At 43.4% G+C, this 22,663-nt stretch overlaps 1 protein-coding gene across 1 annotated transcript in view; it reads left to right on the top strand.

Moving 5' to 3' along the window:
• Positions 1 to 460: 460 nt before the first annotated feature.
• The window catches only part of slit2 (slit homolog 2 (Drosophila)), a 108,791-nt gene continuing 86,588 nt past the window's right edge, over positions 461 to 22,663 (top strand). The window contains 4 exon segments of the mRNA XM_067441678.1: positions 461 to 1,317; positions 2,343 to 2,414; positions 4,095 to 4,166; positions 10,683 to 10,754. Of these exon segments, the coding sequence (XP_067297779.1) occupies positions 1,160 to 1,317; positions 2,343 to 2,414; positions 4,095 to 4,166; positions 10,683 to 10,754 (374 nt within the window). The 5' untranslated portion in view covers positions 461 to 1,159.

The raw sequence follows: 22,663 nt of genomic DNA, 5'->3' as shown, positions 1-22,663 counted from the left end.
AGAGAGAGAGAGAGAGAGAGAGAGAGAGAGAGAGAGAGAGAGAGAGAGAGAGAGAGAGAGAGAGAGAATCCCCCGTCCGAGAGCCGCACGTCACCTAAAACAACTTTAATCCGAGCGTGAGAACGGAGGAAATCAAAACACAGGAATTCATTCACTGCATGCATGAGAATTATTTGATTCACTAATCACAGGGAATGCCCATTTAGACTGCAACTTCATGATTTCAAAGTAGGGATTCTTCTAAAAAAAACACTAAATCCTATTCCTACCTGTCAGATAATATGTGTTAAATGATTAAAAGTCCTATTGACCGAGGTGTCTCAGTGCAGTAAACTTGAAGGGTGGGTTGGACTGTCTCCTTGCTAGACTCGGTACCCGTGTTGGATCGAGAAATTGTGTGTGACTCCGTTACCGAGTATTATCGGTGTGCGGGGCTTATTTCCACACTAGAGGCGCCGCCTTTGCTCTGAACATACACACACACACACGCTCGCTTGCGCGCCATCAGGTGCCAGTGAGACACACACACTTCCGATTGAGTATTCGAGTAAAGGCAGATCAGCGAAGATCACCCAGGACTTTAACCGGCACCCAGTTGGATTTATAAAGCAGATTTTTTTCCTCCTGTGACAAGATGATGGATGCATGAGGGCGCGCGAGATCAATACACCTAATTAATCAATACCGTCTAAGCGCACGTGAAGATCAGCTCCGCTGGATGTGTATGACCGCATCTCTAGCACCAGGTGGTTTTTCAAGTGCGTGTTTCCAAGCGCGTGTCTGGCGTAATTGTGCGCATAAGGTGTTTTTGGAGCCACAAAACAAACGCAGAGCGACAATGCGCGTGCGGGATTAGTTTAAACTTTGGTTTGCGGCGGAATCGTCAGGGTCTAGACTCTAAACTCGCGTCCCAGCACAGAAGAGACTACGTAGATCCCAGATGGGAGCTGATCTGGATTGAAGTGCTATTTAGTTCTCTTTGTAAAGAAGAAGGGAAAAAACATTCCAGTCGCAGGAGATTACAAGTGCTTTTTTTCTCAAAGATCATTTGTTGTGACTCCTCTTCTTTTTGGATTTAAAACTCCTGCGCCTGCTTCGGTGCAACTGTTTGGCACCGGGAATTTCGTGTGTTTTATCGGAACTTGGGGAAACAGCAGTGATGTTTGCGTTGAAAGCAGTGGTGCTCTGTGCATTGCTCGGCGGGGCTGGGGCTCAGTCGTGCCCGTCTCAGTGCTCCTGCAGCGGGACAGCGGTGGACTGCCACGGGCAGAGTCTGCGGAGCGTGCCGCGGAACATTCCGCGCAACGCTGAGCGACTGTGAGTGCGCCGAAACACGCTACATTAACACAATTACAATGACCCGCACTTTACTATAGTAATACCAGTGTGCTTTTATTGTAAATGTGTTCCACAAAATAATTAAAACGATTTGTATTAATTGCATACAATATGTACTAATGCACGACCAAATATCATTAATATATAGGCTAATGTTTATTAGTAATTCGTAATATATATATATATATATATATATATATATATATATATATATATATATATATATATATATATATATATATATATAATTTATTCGTGCCCTGCACACATGAAATTGTACTGTTGTTAATTCTTCATAGATTATAATAAGACACAACTTATATATTAATATTATTCTGTCACGTTCATGCTTTTTGAAGTGCTGTCATCAGAACAAAACCAGAGTGTCCTTTTCTATTCCACTCACGCATGTCTCTATCTGTCATTGACTGTCTTTCTGAAGTGGGATTCATTAATTAAACTGGCATGAAGTTTAAACACAACCTGCTCTGCTTTGAGACATGCAAAAGCATACTGAGCCTCCAAAAGATGCAGTTTAAATTCTGACTTTCACTTAATTATTAGAATTTCAGTCATTCCTGGCCTATGCATTTTTTCCCTATGTTTGAAACTGCATGCATTTAATTGGCTGGTTAACTACCTGTCATAAAGAAAAGCAGATTTGAAAGGCTACATGACTGCAACATTAATTGGTCGGGATTGCTGAACCCTGAGCAGAATTCAATTAGAAACCTGCTAAAAACTCATCCACAGTCTAACACATTTCACCAGTGACAAAACACATCAAATGATGGTGCATAATAATGATGCAGACAATTTAAGCAATCTGGCATTCTGCTGAACATGTGAAATTCATTGTAACCAAGGCCAGTGTAATGAAGTGATCAGAAAAAAAAAAAGTTCATAGCCTCATTTACCACTTAATGGCCTAAATTAGACTTCTTAATTAGTACCCCATACTTAAGTCATTATTCACAGTTTTACACCCTCTCTTCTTTCCACAGTGACCTGAATGCAAACAATCTGACTAAAATCACTAAAGCAGATTTCGCGGGACTGAGGCACCTCAGAGTTCTGTAAGTATTGAAGAGCTAGTTTTTAGTTGTCTCACTTTTGCTTAAAAAATGTCTACATCTTGCATGCGTAATATTGATTTTATCTCCAAAAAACAATAACCACTGACAAATAAAGGTGTAAGTAAAAAAATTCTCCTCATCGGCCCATTTTAAAGGCCCCATAATAATAATGTGAATATGATCTAATTAAATGAAATTAAAAATGAAATATATATTTTAGATTTACTCCCATTATCCAGTAAGCACATTGGTCCACAATGGTCCCATTATTAGATTAATGGCAGTGAACGCATCGTTATGCCAAATGCCATGACTTGTCACAAAACACATTGTTCTGGATTCCATTGGTGGTTAAACACTTGTAGTATACGCGCCCATAGAGAGAACAAGTTTGAACGGTAAAGCTTAACGAGGCAGTGAGCCCATGATTGTCAAAAACACAAAGACAGCATTTATTGTGAAAAATGATTGCGTTATCGGAATGTGAAGTGTCTGTCTATATCTTTCTTTCTATCTTCCTCTCTGTCTCTGTGTGAGGTTGTGACAGAGCGGGAGATTTTGTGAATGTAAATGTGAGGGAGATGGAATGTGTGGGTGTGAATGTATGCGTTAGAGAGAGACATATAGAGAGCTCATGTAAGAACAGGTTTGCCCTCCCACTTGGAGGGTAGTATTTCAGTTCAAGACTTTCTCTCTGTCTGTCTGTCCTGTCCCTCATAGACACATTCTTTTTTTTTTAAACTCTATGTCTTCCCCTCTCTCTCTCTCTCTCTCTCTCTCTCTCTCTCTCTCTCTCTCTCTCTCTCTCTCTCTCTCTCTCTCTCTCTCACTCTTAAGTTGGTCTCTGAAATTACCTTTTTTATCAAACCTCATAAAACACTGCCAAAACAAATTCTGATTTATTGATTAAGAGTGTTTTACTTCAGATTTATGACAGATATACTCTAACATCAACTTATGTTACTTTATCTAACTTTTACTTTTACCATGTCTCACATGTTCAGCCAAACAGTGCATTGTAGCTTGAGCTGTGATTTTTCATGTAAGGTCAATTTCCAGCTATGTCGGATCTTACAGCACTGAAGGGTTAAATAATGCATCAGTGAACCTTTGAATGATGTAAAAAAAATCCCATACTGCAAAAGTGTACATATGAAAGTTTACCTGGGTATCTGTGATGTTAGAATGTACCATAAAAGGCAAAATGCAGTAACTGCGCCAAAGCTGGAACTGACACATTTTTTTTGTTGTTGTTTGACTGAATGATTTGATATGAATCTTCACACTCTTGAAGGTACGCTTTCGTTAAATCTGAGCGTATTTGAGCCAAACCTGTCTGTCACAGGACTCATTTTTGACAGACGTTTTGCTTTTGTAGGCCAGCATAGCTGAAGGAAATGGTGCAGTTATGTTGTTCATAGTCTAAGTATAGATGTTTTATTTAGACTGGGGTTGAAAGCTATTATTTACGGTGGTTTTATAATGAGAGGAGGGTCTCAGATTGTGAGATATACTTTTTAAATGGTGTATGTGAAAACTATTTGTGGACAATGAAAAGTAAAATGTAAAGTGATCTCTATAAAAGAGCCAAGTATGCACAGACATAACTGTTTTAATCATTGAAATTCATGCAATGAGTGACTTATCTTTATTTCAGTCTCTCTCTCTTTCTTTTCTTAGGCAGCTAATGGAGAACAAGATCAGTTCTATTGAGAGAGGGGCATTTCAGGAGCTGAAAGAGCTGGAAAGACTGTGAGTGACTAACACACACACACACACACACACACACACACACACACACACACACACACACACACACACCACACACGTGCACACACTATATGCTGCACTGGCCGGTAGGGCTAAATGTCAGCAGTGCATTTGTGAGTTAACATTAACAGTGTGACCTACTGAGTACAATTTAATTGTAAAATGGCATTACACAATCAAGTGTGTGTTTTCATACATTAATGGTGGATATTGTATGTTGTGGGCATGTGTGTGTGTGCATTGTGGTCAGGATTTGATGGAGCAACATTTTTGTCTGACAGCCAACCCAGCCTCAGGGGAACACACACATGCGCAACTAACTCTGGCACACACAGCCCTTTAAGAGAATGACACTGGAAGCTGGAATGGAAACGGGAATTACGCTCTTAAGGACCCCCCCCCCCCCCATCTTTTCTTTCAAGCTTTTACCCCCCAGCCATTCTCCATTTTCAAACCATATTCATTCTGATGGCCTTTATCTCTTTGTCACTGACTCAGACAAAAGTTTAGGTTTCGTCAGTTTCTTAAAGTGGTGCACTTGGTGTACTGGAGATCTCCCTTAATGCTATGTGTACAATGTGTACATATATGATATGATATTAATATTAATTAGTAATGAGCAGACCCGGAAAATAATTAGCATTTTCAAGCCATGTGTTCCCTCAGGAAATTTGAAAAAAATAAAAGTTTTTTAAAGCAAACAGCTTTCTGTTTATGAGAACTATAAGGTCTGTGGTTAACAAGTTGCTACGGCTGTCTGGTTTGTCCCTTAAGTCATTGTAGTTGCTGTACTGTACGAAACTGACCTTAAGCGTTTCATACCTGAACTATTTTGGTTTGTTGGTATAGCTTAATGTATTTGTGTTGGTTCAGTGATGTTAAAAAACCAATATAGTAATTAAATGTTACAACATGCATATTTTTAGGTTAGCATTTCTTTCAGTGTAGATTCTTGTTAGCAACTTGTGATTGTAAAGCACACAATTGTTTTGGAATTCACTTTTTGAGGTTTAACTGTTGTATAACAACATTATTTGACCCACTTTATATGAAGTTTAGTTAACTACTATGTACTAACATCATTGGCCCCACTTTATATTAGGTGGCCTTAAGTACTATGCACTTACATTCAAATATAAGTACAATGTACTTACTGTGTTCAAATTGTATTGCAAAACACTTTTGCTGATATTGAGGTGGGGTAAGGGTAGAGTTAGAGACAGGTGTGGTGGTATGGGTCAGTTTAAGGGTAAGGTTAGGTGTAAGGGAAGTTCCAACTGTGTAATTACAAATGTAACTACAGAAATGTATTACAGACGTAATTACATGTACAATGTTAGTACATAGTATTTAAGGCCACCTCATATAAAGTGGGTCCGAATCATTTGATACAATGTACTTAATGTGTGCATACATGTTTTCAACTTATATTTAAAGAAATACCTGCATGCAATTACATCAATAATTACATTGTTGACCCTACTCTTTAAACCATCCTTAAACCTAAACACACCACAAACCTGTCTCTAACCTTAACCATATCCCACCTAAGTAGCAGCACCTAGTGTTTTGTGAAAACAATATGAACACAATAATACACAGTACCTAACATTTTTGTTATAAGGCATTTAATATAAAGTGGGATCATATTCTCTTCAAATAATGTTCACTACTGATTTTATTTTATTCATATTGTGAATTTTTACTTAGTAACTGCACACTGCACTGCAATTATTTTACTCATAAAATGTAAAAACCCATTTGAAGTTCCCAACAGAAGCCAGGGCGAATTAGCCATTAATAATGGATTGCAATTAATAAAGATTATTGTGTAGTAAAAGTAATTCATTATACGATGAACGAAGGCTATGCTGATCTTAAATTCCCCACAAAAGCACATTTCTCTCCTCAGAGGAGCTTAAACTCTAATCTATGCTATTGTATGGTTGCGATTACTGTCTAGATTCTGAGCGTAGAATCAGTATTTCATTTAAGATGATTGACTGTCAATTACCTTCTCTTAATAGTGACTGGCAGATGTTCCGTCTACATGCACAATCACATTAGAGCTGACATTTAGAGCTGCGCCACGTGAGGCTCAGTCAATCACCTGTCCAATGCCATCCTATTTTTCTGCTAGTCATTACCTTTTAATTTGGTGGGGAAATGTTTAATGACTGTAACCAACCCAGCTCAACCACAAATGGCTTATGCCAACTCGACTGTGAGAGACACATAATTCACTCACAAGTATGATAACTTAAGTGTTATAAAGGATTTGTGTTAGCTGCGTGTGGCTCTGAATGCTAACTAGCGAAAGGGTCAATGGCATTAACCGTGAATGTGGCTTTGTGCGGCAACATATAGCTCATAAAGCGGAGTACAGCTAACTGGTAATAGCTTGTAATAATAGCAAACTTGCTTTCGGCATAAATTGTGCAGTGTTGGCATAACTGAAGGGTTAGGCGGGCGAATGGTGGCGATGAATAGCTCTTTATAGTAATAAGTGTAGGGATAGCGGAGCTAGCGGTAGTGCTGAATAGCACAGCTAAAGTCAGTGTGTAAGATCAGTCCCACTGTGCCGGTACAAAAGCAGGAGTCTAATGCTGGAGGGTGACTGCATAGCTGAGAGGATTAGAACGCACAGGCATTATAATGCCTTTACCAAAGGCCCTTCATAAATATGTGTGAGAGAGAGTGTGTGTGTGTATGCGTATTGGGGATGCATATAGGTATTGGGTGTGACGACCTCCTGTAGGGAGGAAAAGTGGAGACTCTGTTCCACGTATGACCCCCCTTTCTTGACACACACACACACACACATACGCACAAACACCCTTCGTCACGGTTTGCTAGTCATGAGCAATGCAGTCAGGTAAAGTAAGCCTATGGAGAAGGACTTGAGCAAACGAGCAAGGTCCTTTTTTCCTGCTTGTTTTTGCAGTTCTTCTTCTTCCAACCTTTGTTTTGTTTTCTTCTATTTTAATGTGCAATCACACATAATTTTGGGCTAGTTGTTGATTGAACTGTCAATTTAGACAGGAATAGCAGTGTAATTGAAGGGTTTTGTTTTGTTTTTACGTAGCATTAAGTAAGTAAAAAAAAAAAAAAAAAAAAAAAAAAAGTTAGTTCACCCAAAAATGAAATTTAAGTCTTTCCACACCCGTAAGACCGCCATTCATCTTCGGAAAACAGTTTAAGATATTTTATATTTAGTCCGAGAGCATATCCAATTTTAAGCACACTATACTGTCCATGTCCAGAAAGGGAATAAAAACATCATCAAAGTAGTCCATATGTGACATCAGTTAGTTAATTAGAATCTCTTGAAGCATCAAAAATACATTTTGGTCCAAAATTAACAAAAACTACGACTTTATTCAGCATTGTCTTCTCTTCCGGTTTTGTTTTCAATCCTCAAATAAAGATTCAAACGGTTTTGGATCGTGTATCAAACTGCCAAACTGCTAGCCTTTGGTCTGTAAACTCACCATTGACAGGACTCAATCCGAGGGGCGGGATAAACGGTTGTCTTTCAAACTCCCTCTGCACGCGATAGAATACGGTACACAACCAACCAGAGCAACGAAGGTGAAGCAGAGCTTGATTCGCCGTATCCGGTCAGCAAAACTCCGAACACATCTTCCCTTTTTAAGAATGACTTCAGTGCCGTTCTTTGTTCTTTTCTCAGAGAAAAGTTTAACTCCAAGTCTTCCAGAGTCGCAGTCAAAGCTGATTCAAAAGACCGCTGTTCTCCAGTTTCTGTGTTTACTAGAAGCACGCAAACGCAACTCGGCAGTCGTCATTATGTTAAGCCCCGCCCACCGACTCTATACAGGATGTGATGGGCCGGCAAGAGTTTGGCAAATTACAGCTCAGAAGGGTATTGAGAGATGCTAGACGACACTCGCGGGCAGATTAGATTTGCTGCCGCTAGGGTGCGTCTAGATTTCTAGGCTACCAAACTGCTGAAATCAAGTGACATTGGCGATCTGTATCATGAATCGATTCACTGATTCATAACCCTTTGAATCTTTATTTGAGGATTGAAAACAAACCCGGAAGAGAAGACAATGCTGAATAAAGTCGTAGTTTTTGTCATTTTTGGACCAAAATGTATTTTCAATGCTTCAAGAGATTCTAACTAACTGATGTCACATATGGACTACTTTGAGGATGTTTTTATTCCCTCTCTGGACATGGACAGTATAGTGTGCATTCACTTGGATACGCTCTAAGACTAAATATAAAATATCTTAAACTGTGTTCCGAAGATGAACGGAGGTCGTACTAATGTGTGGAACGACATTAGGGTGAGTCATTAATGACATAAATTTCATTTTTGGGTGAACTAACCCTTTAATAAACCTGGGTGAAAAATTTAAATGACGTTGTCTCCATGAACAGTTGTTCAGAAACCACTGAAAATAGTTCTGCTTGTGGTTGGATATCAAAATAACTTGTGATTAAACTATCTTTCGTAGATATAATACAACTAATTTGGAAAACGTCGGCAAAGTAAGCAATTATTTTGTCATCAAAAGTGCTCATTGTATCGGACTGGACTGATAAAGGCTGCGTAGCCTATAAGGAAGTTGCACAGATTCAGCCAATCAGATTAGTGCTTGCCAAATGAACACAGTGCTTTCCAGTTTCGTGTGCAATATGCATCAGGCTGTCAGGGTACAGACTGTAGGCGGCCCGTCTGAGCCTACTGATTTCTAAACTAAGCCATAAACTTATATAGGTGATTGATTGCGGATCATGTCTGTTGACGCTACAGTAGCTGTGTGTATCTTCACACTAACTTTCAATTCATTCTTTCCTCTGTTCAGTCTTGTTGCCTGTTTTTTTGGCAAGTCATCTCACTTTATAGCCCTCCTTGGAAATGACTGAGTGCATGTCTGTGTGTGTCAGAGTCTGGCTATGTGCATTTCTATCTGTAAGTGTGTATGTCTGTGTGTACCCATCTATTTTAAGGGTCGATCTTATTCGCTTTAAGCACCGTGTGTCTTTGTGTGTTTCTGCAGCGGGGTCCTCAGGGAAGGCTGTCCTCTGTGCCTGAGTGAAACACGTGGGCATTTCTGGAGTGTGCAGCACTGTGTGCCTCGTTATTATTTCATCATTCATTAAATATTCAAATGGAATGATGTAACCCCAGAAGCTCAACGATGATGTCATCGGCTGCGATGTTTGAGTGTGCGAGTGTTTGCGAGAGTGTGTCAGAGAAAGTGAGGGCGTAAAACAGAGGGAGAGTGAGAGCTTGATGGTTTTCGTACTTTGTGCAGGCAGAGTTCACTTTAGAACTTCGGCTTGTGTGATTTATGTGTGGTAAATTTTGCATGCTGACGTCAGAGTACAAGAATTGATCGGGTTTTTGTGTTATTTTAACATTCTCCCATTATCAGCATGCTTCATATTTTCATTTTAGCAGTTCTCAAAACTCGAATGCTTAATGGGCCTCTCTGAACGATCTGTATTCTGGTTTTACAAACATTATTGATTAATCTCAAGCCTCATTAATCTAATGAACAGACAGCAGTGGCGCCACTCTTCATTAATATGCGCACTGGGTATTATATGTGCTGATTGTCATGCATAATGCCTGTTATACATGTACTAGTCAGCAATAATACTTTCAATAATATGTCCGAAAATTGAGAGCAAAAGCATGTGAGAAATTACTTTTTATCACTGAATTGTCTTTGAAAAAAGCAAAAATGCATCATGTCTTTTCATGACGTGTGTGCATATATATATGTGTGTGTGTGTGTGTGTGTGTGTGTGTGTGTGTGTGTGTGTGTGTGTGTGTGTGTGTGTGTGTGTGTGTGTGTGTGTGTGTGTGTGTGTGTGTGTGTGTGTGTGTGTGTGTGTATTTGCACTGTAAGTTCTTTCGCTCCACTTTGTGGGAGACGTTCTGTTTGTTTTTCCCACATCTGTTTTTCCGGGCTGTTCTTTGTCTGCGTGTGTTTGCTAGATGCCCCCACACACTGACAGTGTCTGCCAGCCACACACACACACACACACACACACACACACACACACACACACACACACACACACACACACACACACACACACACACACACACACACACACACACACACACACACACACACACACACACACACACACACACACACAGTCAAGGCTCAAGTTGATAGCTGGCAGGCCCAAATGAAAATATTTTATAACATGAAATGTTTTTTGAGCGCAACACAGTCTTCTGTAGAATAAAATCATAATATTTATTGTGCTCATATTTTTCTTATGTTTTCTATAATACGTCACTGGGGTGCATTCCTAGTTGTTTCAGAGTGTCCCTGAAATCCACCCATGTTATTTCAGACTTTCTGCAAACAGTTTAAGGTCTGATACACATCATATATTGTTTCTGGTGCCTCACAGTGATTGAATTTTGCTCTTGTGAATGTACATAAACTGCACCACTGTGTGTTTTGTGTGATTTCATGTTGCTGCGTGTGTCTGTGTTTGCAGGCGTCTCAACAGGAATAATCTTCAGGTTCTTCCGGAGTTGCTGTTTCTGGGCACGACTAAACTCTTCAGACTGTGAGTCCTTTATCTTTTAGCCCCTCTCTTTCCTCTCCCTGTTTTTTTTCTCACCCCCCTTCTTTCTCTTTGTCTCCTCTTCGCAGTTTCTCTCTTCATTCCTCTTTTGTTGCCATTTTTTTAAATGGGACTTTTGACCTATTAAAAAGTTTCTTAATTAATTTGGCTTTTGCAGATGTATTTACTTATTTAGGTACGTTAAATCGCTTTTTCATTTTGCTTTGCTGTGTGTTGTATTTGAGATCTTTCCTGCCAAGATGACTACATTTAAATGTCCCTATTTGGGTCCCTGTTCTACTTGATTTGTAAATTTGGGTTTAATACATTTTTATTGATACCAAAAGATGGTGACATTAAATTATAGCATAAACATCTTGAGGTCTATGTCCTTAATCTTGCTCATTACTCCTAGACCGCAGTGTATGTGTGTGTGTACGTGTGTGTGCTTATAATTGAGTTATGCAGGACATCTAGGGATCAGCAGTAAGGGAGGTTCAGACCATGAACAGACTAAATTGAGTTAAAAGGAGATACACGCTTAAACATCTGCTGCTCAGAGAGAGCGAGAGGAAGGATAGTGAGCGCTAACAGCTTTACCAGGAAAAACAACATTCTAACGGACTTTGCAGGAGGTTGATGGAGGAAATGTCTGTGTTTGTGTGTGTGTGTGTGTGTGTGTGTGTGTGTGTGTGTGTGTGTGTGTGTGTGTGTGTGTGTGTGTGTGTGTGTGTGTGTGTGTGTGTGTGTGTGTGTGTGTGTGTCTGTGTGTGTTTGCGCGTGTGTGCTGCTGCACATATTGCTCATGTTTCTGCCAGCATACAGCCACTGTTCATGTTCTAGACATGGTATGGTTGTGTGTGTGGTCTCCTAAAAATAAACTGTGAACTCCTGGCTCAACTATCAGGTGTGTGTATGTTTGTGAGACTTAAAGTAAAATGTTGGGCTCAAAATCAAGTCTTAAAGAAAAGGCACCCTTTACTTGTTTTCTTTTTCAGTGTTGTGTGTGTGTGTCAGTGTTGTGTGTGTGTGTGTGTGTGTGTGTGTGTGTGTGTGTGTGTGTGTGTGTGTGTGTGTGTGTGCGTGTGTGCGTGCGTGCGTGCGTGCGTGCGTGCGTGCGTGCGTGCGTGCGTGCGTGCGTGCGTGCGTGCGCGTGCGTGTGTGTGTGTGTGTGTGTAGGGGTCAAGTTTTGCCTACATTGGGGTACATTGGTACATTGACCAAATGTCCCCTCAGGGATAATAAAACCTGAAAAATGAGCTAGATTGGGACCAGGCAATGGAAATAACACCTAAATGATAAACCTAAAAAAACGTATTTGGTTATAATAAACCTAAATAAAAATGGTTTGTGTGAGGAATAGGAAATATCAGTATAAAAACAATAGAAGTCAATGAAAAGTGTGTGTGCAGGCACATATGGGGTTTTATGATTCTTAGGGAGGATTTTCTGTTCTGTCTGTCAATTCAATTTTCAGCAAGATGGTAGCAGGTGTAGGGACAGAAAAAAAGACAATAAGGAAAAAAGAGGAAGCACTGCTAGTGTATAATACTTTCTGATAGTATTATTTGATTTGATGTCACACACACACACACACACACACACACACACACACACACACACACACACACACACACACACACACACACACACACACACACACACACACACACACACACACACACACACACACACACACACACACAGTGTTCACTCCTCATTAGATTATCTCTGCTCGTCTACATCTGTGGCTAACATGTGCAGCTTTTATCTGCCTGCTTCTTTCATCACTCTGTCTATCTCGTTTTGCTTTATTTTTCTCTCATCCCTTATTTCTTTTATGCTGCTTTAATCTTTCTTTCTTTCTTTCTTTCTTTCTTTCTTTCTTTCTTTCTTTCTTTCTTTCTTTCTTTCTTTCTTTCTTTCTTTCTTTCTTTCTTTCTTTCTTTCTTTCTTTCTTTCTTTCTTTTTCTTTCTTTGGGTCTGGTCGCTGTGTGTCCTCTCCCTCTGCCCCTCTGATCAGGTTTGACGTTAATGCGCCTGGATGGAGTGTGTGTGATTTCTTTTTTTTTTTTTTTTTGGAGGGGGATGGTCTGGTAGCGGGTGACAGAACCTTCTAGAGGTTGTTTTGTTCATCTTGCCGGGTGCCCCAGTGACCCCGGCTTCTGCTGTACGTGTGTGTGCGCGTATATGTTTGTGTGTGTGTCTGTGTGAATATGAGTTATGGTTACACACATACGGCCGCTGCCACAGTAGCGGCTGAAGTATTTCTGCCTTTTGTCTCCTCAGAGGCCGGGCCTGTTTGAAAACCTTTGAATAACATTGGTTATGTTGGAGAGAACGTTCAGATAACATTTCTCACGGACAGCAGGTCGGTCACAGCTGTGTCTGTTTGGATAGAGAGAAAGTGGGAAAGGAAGAAGAAAGGGACTTGAAGGGGAGGGAAAGAAAGTGAAATGAGAAGGCATGAAGGCAGTGAGAGAGCGAGAGAGATTGTTCAGATTTTTGAGTCCATTAAAAAGTCTGTAAAAACTCAACAGTAGTTTGAAAATGAGAGTGTCACGCCAATAAAAAACAAATGGAGTGAGAAAAAAAACAAAGAAAGAGAGAATTTAGATAAGACGATAGCCTAAGGAAACACACAGTCGAACAGGGTAAAACATTTATAACTAATAAGTCACACTATACTTTGCCAGGTGACTAATCAGAGTACATTTAAGACAGTTGTGTTTGTACTGCAAGTTTTCTTTAATACATTTGCAAAAAAATACATTTTCACTGTTTTTAGGAATATAATGTTACATAAATCAGGCAATATATACAGTCAAATAAATATTTATTCAGACACCTTCAACATTTTCTCACATTATCAAAGTTTATTCGCTAGTTTAGAAAATGGTAATAAAATACGTTAAATTGTGAAATGGATTACAATCAACCAATCAGCTGTCAGCTGTTAAATTTAAGCACACAATTATATCATACACATTTAGGTAAACCAATTACCAAGCAATGCTTAATTTTTTTTCAGTCTGTGGTGTAAAAGGCAATTAAAGCAATTAAAGAAAAAAACTCTCAAACTAAACATGGTCAGGGCGAAGTGCTAAATTAGTAGTCCTTTATATGAAGAATTTTTGAAGAATTTATCTTTCTAGCCTCACTATTTATACATACAATGAACTATGGTGTCCTGAACACAGCAGTAAAAAATATATCTGGTGTCTGAATATTTTGGTTTTGTTTGACTGTATATGAACAAACCCCTCTCTGAAAACCTTCAGCATAGATATGAATACAGTTTGAAAGTTTGGTCAATTAGCTACTGAAGTGGAGATTTCTGACTGAAATCTACAGACAGTTAAAGAGTAATAGATATAGGAAAGATAAAGTGTAAAAAAATATATACGTAAATGTGTATGTTTGAAGTTTTCTTTCCACTATTCTGAAAGAAGACATGCTATGGAAGCAATATAGCCCTAATTCTTAAAATTGACCAGTGACCAGAAAACGAATGGTTGCTCCTGTAGTGTCTTGTCTTAACTGTAATTTGTTTAGATGCTGGGGTGGGTAGCGGTTTGGGTCGTTCCTTGTTTTTTTCTGTTCTGAATCAAGCTGGTGCTAACATATCTGTTGGTGCGAATGCCCGCTCATAGTTGCTACGGTTACTGTTGTCATGTCATGTAGCCATCATCCCTCATCCAGTAACCATTAGTGCCATTTCACACTGTGCAAAGCAACTTTCTAAGTGTGTTTGTGGGTGTTTCTGGCCACCAAAGGAATTTCTTCAGTTGTGACGTGTGTGTGTGGCTTTTATTTAGGCTGTCACTGGTTATTAAGTCAAATCAAATGTCTTACAATGGTAATCCTCTTTGTTAGTTTTTTGTGTGTCATTTTTATTTTGAAATCATACGGACAGATATTGATCGATATTCTTAAATGTGTGGATGAAGAGAAGAAAGATTGTATGCTGAAGTATCAAAAAAAAAGAAAGAAGTTAAAGGGATAGTACACTTAAAAATGTAAAATTATGTTATCATTTACTCACCCTCAAGTTGTTCCAAACCTGTATGAGTTTCTTTGTTCTGCTGAACACAAAGGAAGATATTTTGAAGAATAGGAAGACTGACTTCCATAGTTTTTTTTCCTACTATGGAAGTCAGTGGTACCCCAAAGCAGCCTAGTTACAAACTCTCATCAAAATATCTTCCTTTGTGTTCCGCAGAACAAAGAGATTCATACAGGTTTGGAACAACTTGAGGTTGAGTAAATGATGACAGAATTTTCATTTTTGTGTGAACTATCCCTTTAAAGTGATCATTCACTCAAAAATGTAAATTCGGTCCTCGTTCACTCATCCTCGTGTAATACCAAACGTGTATGACTTTCTTTCTTCTGCAGAACACAAAGGAAGATATTCCGATGTGTCAAAACAGTTTTCTTTGTTGTAGCGTCCTGACTAACCCCACCAAACAACATTGACTTAACCAGTGGTGTGAGTCTGGAGTGGGACTATCTGTTTGACTGACCAATGACAAATGATGGGAGTGTTTAGGAAGCCAGTTTGAAAATAAACGTCATATTTGTAATTCTATTATGGTTTGCAATTATTTTTGTAATAGTAGTGCAGACATTACAGCATTATCCTCAGATCATAAATTAAAACGATCAGGCCTTCTTGTGTTACAAGCGCTTGCAAGCCAAAGCAAAACATTATGAAGTCTCTGGGAACACTGACGTTATGTTATGAGAACAGCTCTGTGAGATGATTAGAAACTTAAACACGAAGAAAAAGTGAGAGGTTGAATATGTGAATATGCCAGCAGACGTCTTCATATTCCTGTCATGTCTGTTAGCAGTGGCTTTGGGTTCACACACGCTTAGCTGATTTTAAATATGGCTTTGACTGTGTGGTTTTCTTGAGAAATGTGCCACGAGTTTTCGGGGTGAAAAATCATAGTGGTTTTCTTGCTTAATCCGCACACCAAACCCTAGACAAGCCAAACTGTTTGCCATCTCAGAGTGTGTGTCTGCGTGTGTGTGTTTACCGAGCTCGGCGTTTCCTAGGTCACAGTGCTGTAGAGAGTTTGGCTTTTGTCTGCGGAGTGGACGCTTAACCCCAGTCCTCTCAGCTCACAAGACACACATATAAAGACACACAACACACAACCACACACACACCACTTGCTAAGCCTTGTCTGTTCACACGAGTTGGTGGGAACAGTTTTGAAATTAAAGACGGATACAATGGAGTGAAGTGTTGCCTGTCTGTTAAAGTATAGCGTTATTAGGTGCGGGTGTATATGTTTGTGTGTGTGTGTGTGTGTGTGTGTGTGTGTTGGAGGGTGGGGGTGCAGATTTAATTTCATTCATAATCAGGTTTTAATGAAGAAAGGAAAAGAGTTTATACTCTGTTGCCATAGTGACAATGACTCATAATGGAAAAACCTCAAGCTCGTAGACATGTGTGTACATGTATGTCTGAGTCTGTGTGGGTTCTTGTGTTATTGTGTGTTTGTATGCATGCTGTGCATTATAGGCATTTTTGTAAGTTATCAGAAAGTCAGAAATAATGTATTTCACAGAGGACCTGTCTTCAGTCATTAAAAACATGCGATTTTCACATCACAGCTTTGAGTAGAATAAGTCAATTATTTGTTGAAGCTGCCATTACTATGATGTCTAAAATATGCAAATGAAAATATTTAAGCAAGATGCAACAGGTAATGGCAGGCTAAAAATTTTCACACCATTTACGAATATCATATCAACTTCTTCATACATATTTTGAGCGTACACCATGGCAAGCAGTCAATAATTTGAGGAATTGTTTGTGAATATTAATGCAGCTGGCAGCAGATAGATGTCTCGGAGGTTATTGTGTTAATTTAGTATAAAATGTAAAATATTTTAAATAGAAATATTTTTTAAACAAATATTAATATATGTAGTGAGTTAATCGACATGGCATGCGATAACAATTGACTGACAGCCTTAATATTAACATTGTATGCATCCCAAGGAAAGAAAACGGCTCGGGTTATGTATATAACCCTTGTTCCCTGAGAGGGAACGAGCACTGCGTCGGAACGACGAAATGGGGATGCTCCCTAAGCATCAGCGGCTCTGAAGTCTGAATAGAAACTAGACCAATCCGATTGGCGTGCGTGATGACGTCATTGTGACGGCGTACCCGGAAGTATAAAAGGGGAGCCGGCGCATAATGGCGGCAGTTTTTTGCTCTGAAGCATGCGCTCCAGGCGTGCCGAGGTGTGGCGGCGCGACGCAGTGCTCGTTCCCTCTCAGGGAACAAGGGTTATATACATAACCCGAGCCGTTCCCTATATCGAGGGAACTTCACACTGCGTCGGAACGACGAAATGGGGATGAGTACCCACTAGGCCACACCGAGGGTAGCGCCTGCCCTAGTGTGAAGCCGGAAAACCGGGCACAGCTAGGACTGGAGCACCCTAGCGCCAGGCGTCGCAGGGAGATCTAGGCTGTAAAATCTGATAAAAGTGTGCGGGGTGGCCCACCCAGCCGCCTCACAGATATCCTGCAAGGGGACCCCAGAAAGGAGGGCCACTGAAGAGGCCATGCCTCTGGTGGAATGAGCCCTCACGGCCAAGGGTGAAGGCAAATTGCGCACCCGATAGGCCATGGTTATTGCCTGGACAATCCAATTACTGATCGTCTGAGTAGAAGCAGGCAACCCTTTCTTAGGTGAACCGAAGCACACTAACAGCTGCTGAGATCTTCTCCATAGTGCAGACTTCTCCAAATAAACTCTAAGTGCCCGAACCGGGCAGAGTAGGTGAAGTCTCCCTTCTTCCGCCGTCACATGAGGCGGAGGATGAAATGCCTGTAGAACCAGTGACCTGACCACCCTTGATGGGACCTTAGGTACGTAACCCGGCCTAGGATGCAAAATAGCCTTTACTCCACCCGGGGCAAACTCCAGGCAAGTTGGCGTTACCGCCAAGGCCTGGAGATCTCCCACTCTCCTAAGAGAGGTAATAGCGAGGAGAAAAGCTACTTTAAAGGTCAGGTGTTTTGGTTCCGCCAGCTCCAATGGTTCGAAGGGGGCCTCAGCCAAACCTCCGAGAACCACTGCCAAGTCCCAAGTAGGAACTCTGGACTGAGCCACAGGCCTCATCCTCCGAGCCCCACGGAGGAACTGTACAACCAACTGGTGCCTACCCAAAGGCCCATCACCCAGAGGTGTGTGGAAAGCCGCAATGGCAGCCACGTACACCTTGAGTGTGGACGGGGTCAGACCCGCGGAGAAACGATCTTGGAGGAACTCCAGCACTGAAGCCACCGGGCAGTTAACTGGGTCCACCTCACGTTCCCCGCACCAAGTGGAAAAGACTTTCCACTTGAGGCTGTACAGTCTCCTGGTAGATGGAGCCCTGGAGCTGAGTAAGGTCTCTACCACCCCTGCCGACAGGCCAGCCTCTAGGTACCTGGCCCCATCAGGGGCCAGACCCAAAGGTTCCAAATCTCCGGACGGGGGTGAAATATCGTGCCCGCCGCCTGAGACAGGAGATCCCTCCTCAGAGGAATCTGCCATGGTTGACCTGCCAGCAGAGCTATGATATCCGAGAACCAAACCCGGGTCGGCCAACGGGGCGCCACTAGCAGTAGGCTGACCCCTTGTTGACGGACCCTCTCCAGGACTCCCGGGAGCAGAGCGATCGGGGGAAAGGCGTACAGACGCAGCCTCGGCCACGTCTGCACCATGGCATCCAACCCCAGCGGGGCTGGATGCGTGAGAGAAAACCACAGTGGACAGTGGGACGTCTCGCGAGACGCGAACAGGTCCACTTCCACTGGGCCGAACCTCTCGCAAATGGCCTCCACCACTTGCGGGTGGAGCCGCCACTCCCCGGGCCTCAGCCCCTGCCTTGACAGGATGTCTGCTCCCCGATTTTGAACCCCTGGGACATACATTGCCCTGATGGACAACAGTTTCCCTTGGGACCATAGGAGAATCAGATGCGCCAGTCTGCATAGAGGGCGCGATCTCAATCCTCCCTGGTGATTGAGGTACGCTACGACAGCCGTATTGTCTGTCCGTACCAGGACATGTTGGCCGCGGAGGTCCGGGAAAAAGCTCCTGAGAGCTTTGTAGACCGCCATCATCTCCAGGCAGTTGATGTGCCAGGAGGAATGACGGCCCTCCCACGGGCCCCTCGCAAAGCGGCCGTCCATGACCGCGCCCCAACCAGTGAGGGAGGCGTCTGTTGAAACGGATCTCCGGCAACAGGACGCTCCCAACACTGGCCCTTGGGACAGAAACCAGGGTTTCTTCCATATGACTAGGGAACGAAGGCATCTGCGCGTTACCCTGATCATACGGAAGGGATTCCCTCTGGGGGAAAACCCCCTGGTTTTCAGCCACCACTGGAGGGGTCTCATGTGCAGCAGGCCGAACGGTATCACGTTGGACGCTGCCGCCATGTGCCCCAGCACTCTCTGAAAGCGCTTCACAGTGACGCTGTGGCCTAGCCTTATTCCCGAGACCATCGCCCGTACGGTCTCGACTCGCGCGGGAGACAATTGTGCCCGCATCGTAGTCGAATCCCATACTATCCCTAGGAACGTAATCCTCTGGGATGGCGTCAACACGCTTTTCTTCGTGTTGAGTCTCAGCCCCAAGCACTTTATATGGGTCAGAACGACATCTCGATGCCGAACTGCCATATCGTACGACTGGGCCAATATGAGCCAGTCGTCGATGTAATTCAATACACGGATGCCCAGAAGCCTCATTGGAGCTAGAGCTGCATCCATGCATTTCGTGAAAGTGCGTGGGGAGAGGGCTAGGCCGAAGGGAAGTACTCGATATTGGTATGCTTCGCCCCCGAAAGCGAACCTCAGATACTTCCTGTGACACGGAAGGATGGGGATGTGAAAGTATGCGTCCTTCAAATCTATCGTGACGAACCAGTCCTCGGACTGGATCTGACTCACGATGGTGGGGATCGTGAGCATTTTGAATTTGAACCTCCTGAGAGATTGATTCAAATGCCGTAGATCTAGAATTGGACGCAACCCCCCATCCTTTTTGGGAACTATAAAGTACCGGCTGTAGAACCCGGACTCCCTTTCCGGCGGAGGAACCTGTTCTATGGCTCCCTTCGCCAGTAAGGTTTTTACTTCTAGTTCCATTACCCGAGCCTGCTCTGGTACCACTGCAGTCCAGTTCAACCCCCTGAATTTCGGAGGAGGGTGACCGAACTGCAGTCTGTAACCTCTCTCTACAGTCTGCAGGACCCAAGTAGAAATACTCGGAAGGCATTTCCATGCGCCGAGATAATCTACTAAGGGAACCAGCCTCTCGAGGCTGGCGTCGGGTGTTACACGAGGCTCGTCCCCAACCCCCTGAAGCGGCTGACCGGCAGGGAGAAGCTGGGAATGAGTCTCTATGTGCGGACGCGCGAACTGTCCCACCGCAGGTCTTTCCAGAGGCGGATGGGACAGCGTGCGTTCGGAGGAAATCAATGTGGCCCGAGGCGTCGTAGACGGCGGGATTACCACACTGATTTCCCCAGGGCGCCCCGAAGAGAACAACCTCGGTTGTCTCTTCGTGGGGGGGACCGCCCTTAGAAGCCCTGCCGAGGCTAGGACTTCTTCCCGGCAGCCTTCCGCGCCTGAAGGACGTTCCTTAGATCGCCCTTAGGAGCGGTTGGCTGCTGGTGAGAGCGCCGCTTCTGTTGCCAGGCTCCCGGAGGAGGGGCTCTAGAGGCGACGCTCTCTTTTTGCATCTGCCGATGCGAGGAGCTGGCAGACGGCTGAGGCTGCCCGCTAGGGCCAGCCTTTCCTGGTTTAGAGCGGCGAGGGAGAAATTGCTGGAAGGCCGCTGACTGCTTCTTCGCCTCCTGGTGTCTGGAGACCACGGCGTTAACCGCGTCCCCAAACAAACCAGAAGGCGAGATCGGGGAGTCAAGGAGAAACGATCTGTCTTTCTCCTTTATCCCCGACAAATTTAGCCAGAGATGTCTCTCCACAGTTACCATTCCAGCTAAGGAGCGGCCGATGGCACGGGCCGTCTCCTTGGTAATGCGGAGAGACAAATCTGCGGCCTTCCGCAGCTCTAGAATGTCCTCCGGAGAGGGACCTTCCCCCTCGTCTAGCTCTTTCAGGAGGTCGGCCTGGTAGGCCTGCAGAATGGAAAGAGTGTGCAGGGAACTACCAGCCCGACCAGCCGCCATATAAGCCTTGCCCACCAAAGCCGAGGTGTCACGGCATGGCTTGGTGGGCAGCACCGGAGCTTTCAGGGACGATGCCGATTCGGGCGAAAGATAGCTCGCGAGAGCATCTTCCACCCGCGGCATCGCCCCATAGCCCGCCTCGCGTGCCCCCAGAACATTGGAATAATCCAACACCGGGGGATTGGAAACACGCGAGGAGTAGGGCTTCTTCCACGATCTGCACACCTCGGCGTGCAGATCTGGGAAGAAAGGTAAGCCCCGGCGCGGTGTTTGGACCCGGTGCGAAAGAAACCGGTCGTCCAGCCTGCTGGGTGGCTGAACTTCCTGCGTTTCTTGTGGCCAATCGATCTTTAATTTGGCCACCGCCCGGGTCAACACCTCAACCAGCTCCTCATGGGCGGGTGGATGAAACGTGCAGAGTCCCGCTTCATCCCCCGCCTCGATGCCCGCGCCCTCCGGCTCCTCAGAACCGGAGAGAACGAGCATCTGACCCTCCACCCCGGGGGAAGATGCCGCAGAGCGGGCTTCCACACGGGGAGGAAGATCATCGGAACTGTCAGAGGAGGATTGGGAAGGTGCCGCAGCAGTCCCAAAACCCTCTGACAAATCCCGCTGTGAGCCCCATGATCTGCGACGCCGAGCCGCCTCAGCGACAGCGGGTCCAGAACCACGGGGCTCACGAGGCTGGCCGGCCTCATCGAACACGGCCAGCCGAGAGCGGAGCAGCCTGAGTGTCAGCCGCTCGCAATGCTCACAGGCGGCTCCCTCGAGAGCCGCCCGAGCGTGCTGAGCACCCAGGCACTGCACACAAAGCATGTGTGTGTCCGAGCCCGAGATGTAGCGAGGGCAAGGATGCACACACTGCTTGTACTCTCTCTCCATACTTTCACACTTTTTAAACTAATCACACACACAACTCAATCGCAACTGGACAGAACAACAGTAAATAGACAGACAATGTAACATAGAGCGCCTGCTGAAGAGCAAAGACTGCCGCCATTATGCGCCGGCTCCCCTTTTATACTTCCGGGTACGCCGTCACAATGACGTCATCACGCACGCCAATCGGATTGGTCTAGTTTCTATTCAGACTTCAGAGCCGCTGATGCTTAGGGAGCATCCCCATTTCGTCGTTCCGACGCAGTGTGAAGTTCCCTCGATATAGGGAACTAAACTAACTGATACCAAAATCGTGTTTTTCTTATGTTTTCTGTCATGCAAATTGAACTCAAACATTTCAGGAAATTCAGTTAGATTATTATTTTAGCTTGCAGGCTGTTTGAATAAGCTTGTTCACATTCATAGATGCGTGCACAGTCACTGGTTTGTATTTTTTGGGTCCAGAGGCATTTATTAATGTAGTAGTGTGTATGTTTTTGTTTATGGCATAATAACATTCAGAATGTAATGGTATTCTGGTGCTACAGAGTAGTTTAAATGCACTAAAAAGAATGTTCGTGGTGACAGCTGTAGTTATATGAATGGCTATTAAAACAATAATAATCACACTAGTATAGAGTATGTATGATATGAAATTGTATGTTTTGCTTACAGCTATTTGCAAAAATTAATTTCACCCATTCACTTTTTTTGCTGTTTGGTGAGAAAACGAACTTTCAAAAAAAAAAGCCTCATCCTGTATGATTTATAAGCCTTTTGAAAAGTGGGGACCACTGGCTGGCCCCCACAATGTAGAAT

Source organism: Pseudorasbora parva, chromosome 4 (genome assembly GCF_024679245.1).
Source record: "Pseudorasbora parva isolate DD20220531a chromosome 4, ASM2467924v1, whole genome shotgun sequence".
NCBI classification, from domain to species: Eukaryota; Metazoa; Chordata; class Actinopteri; order Cypriniformes; family Gobionidae; genus Pseudorasbora; species Pseudorasbora parva.
This window is presented reverse-complemented; position numbering and strand designations above follow the sequence as displayed.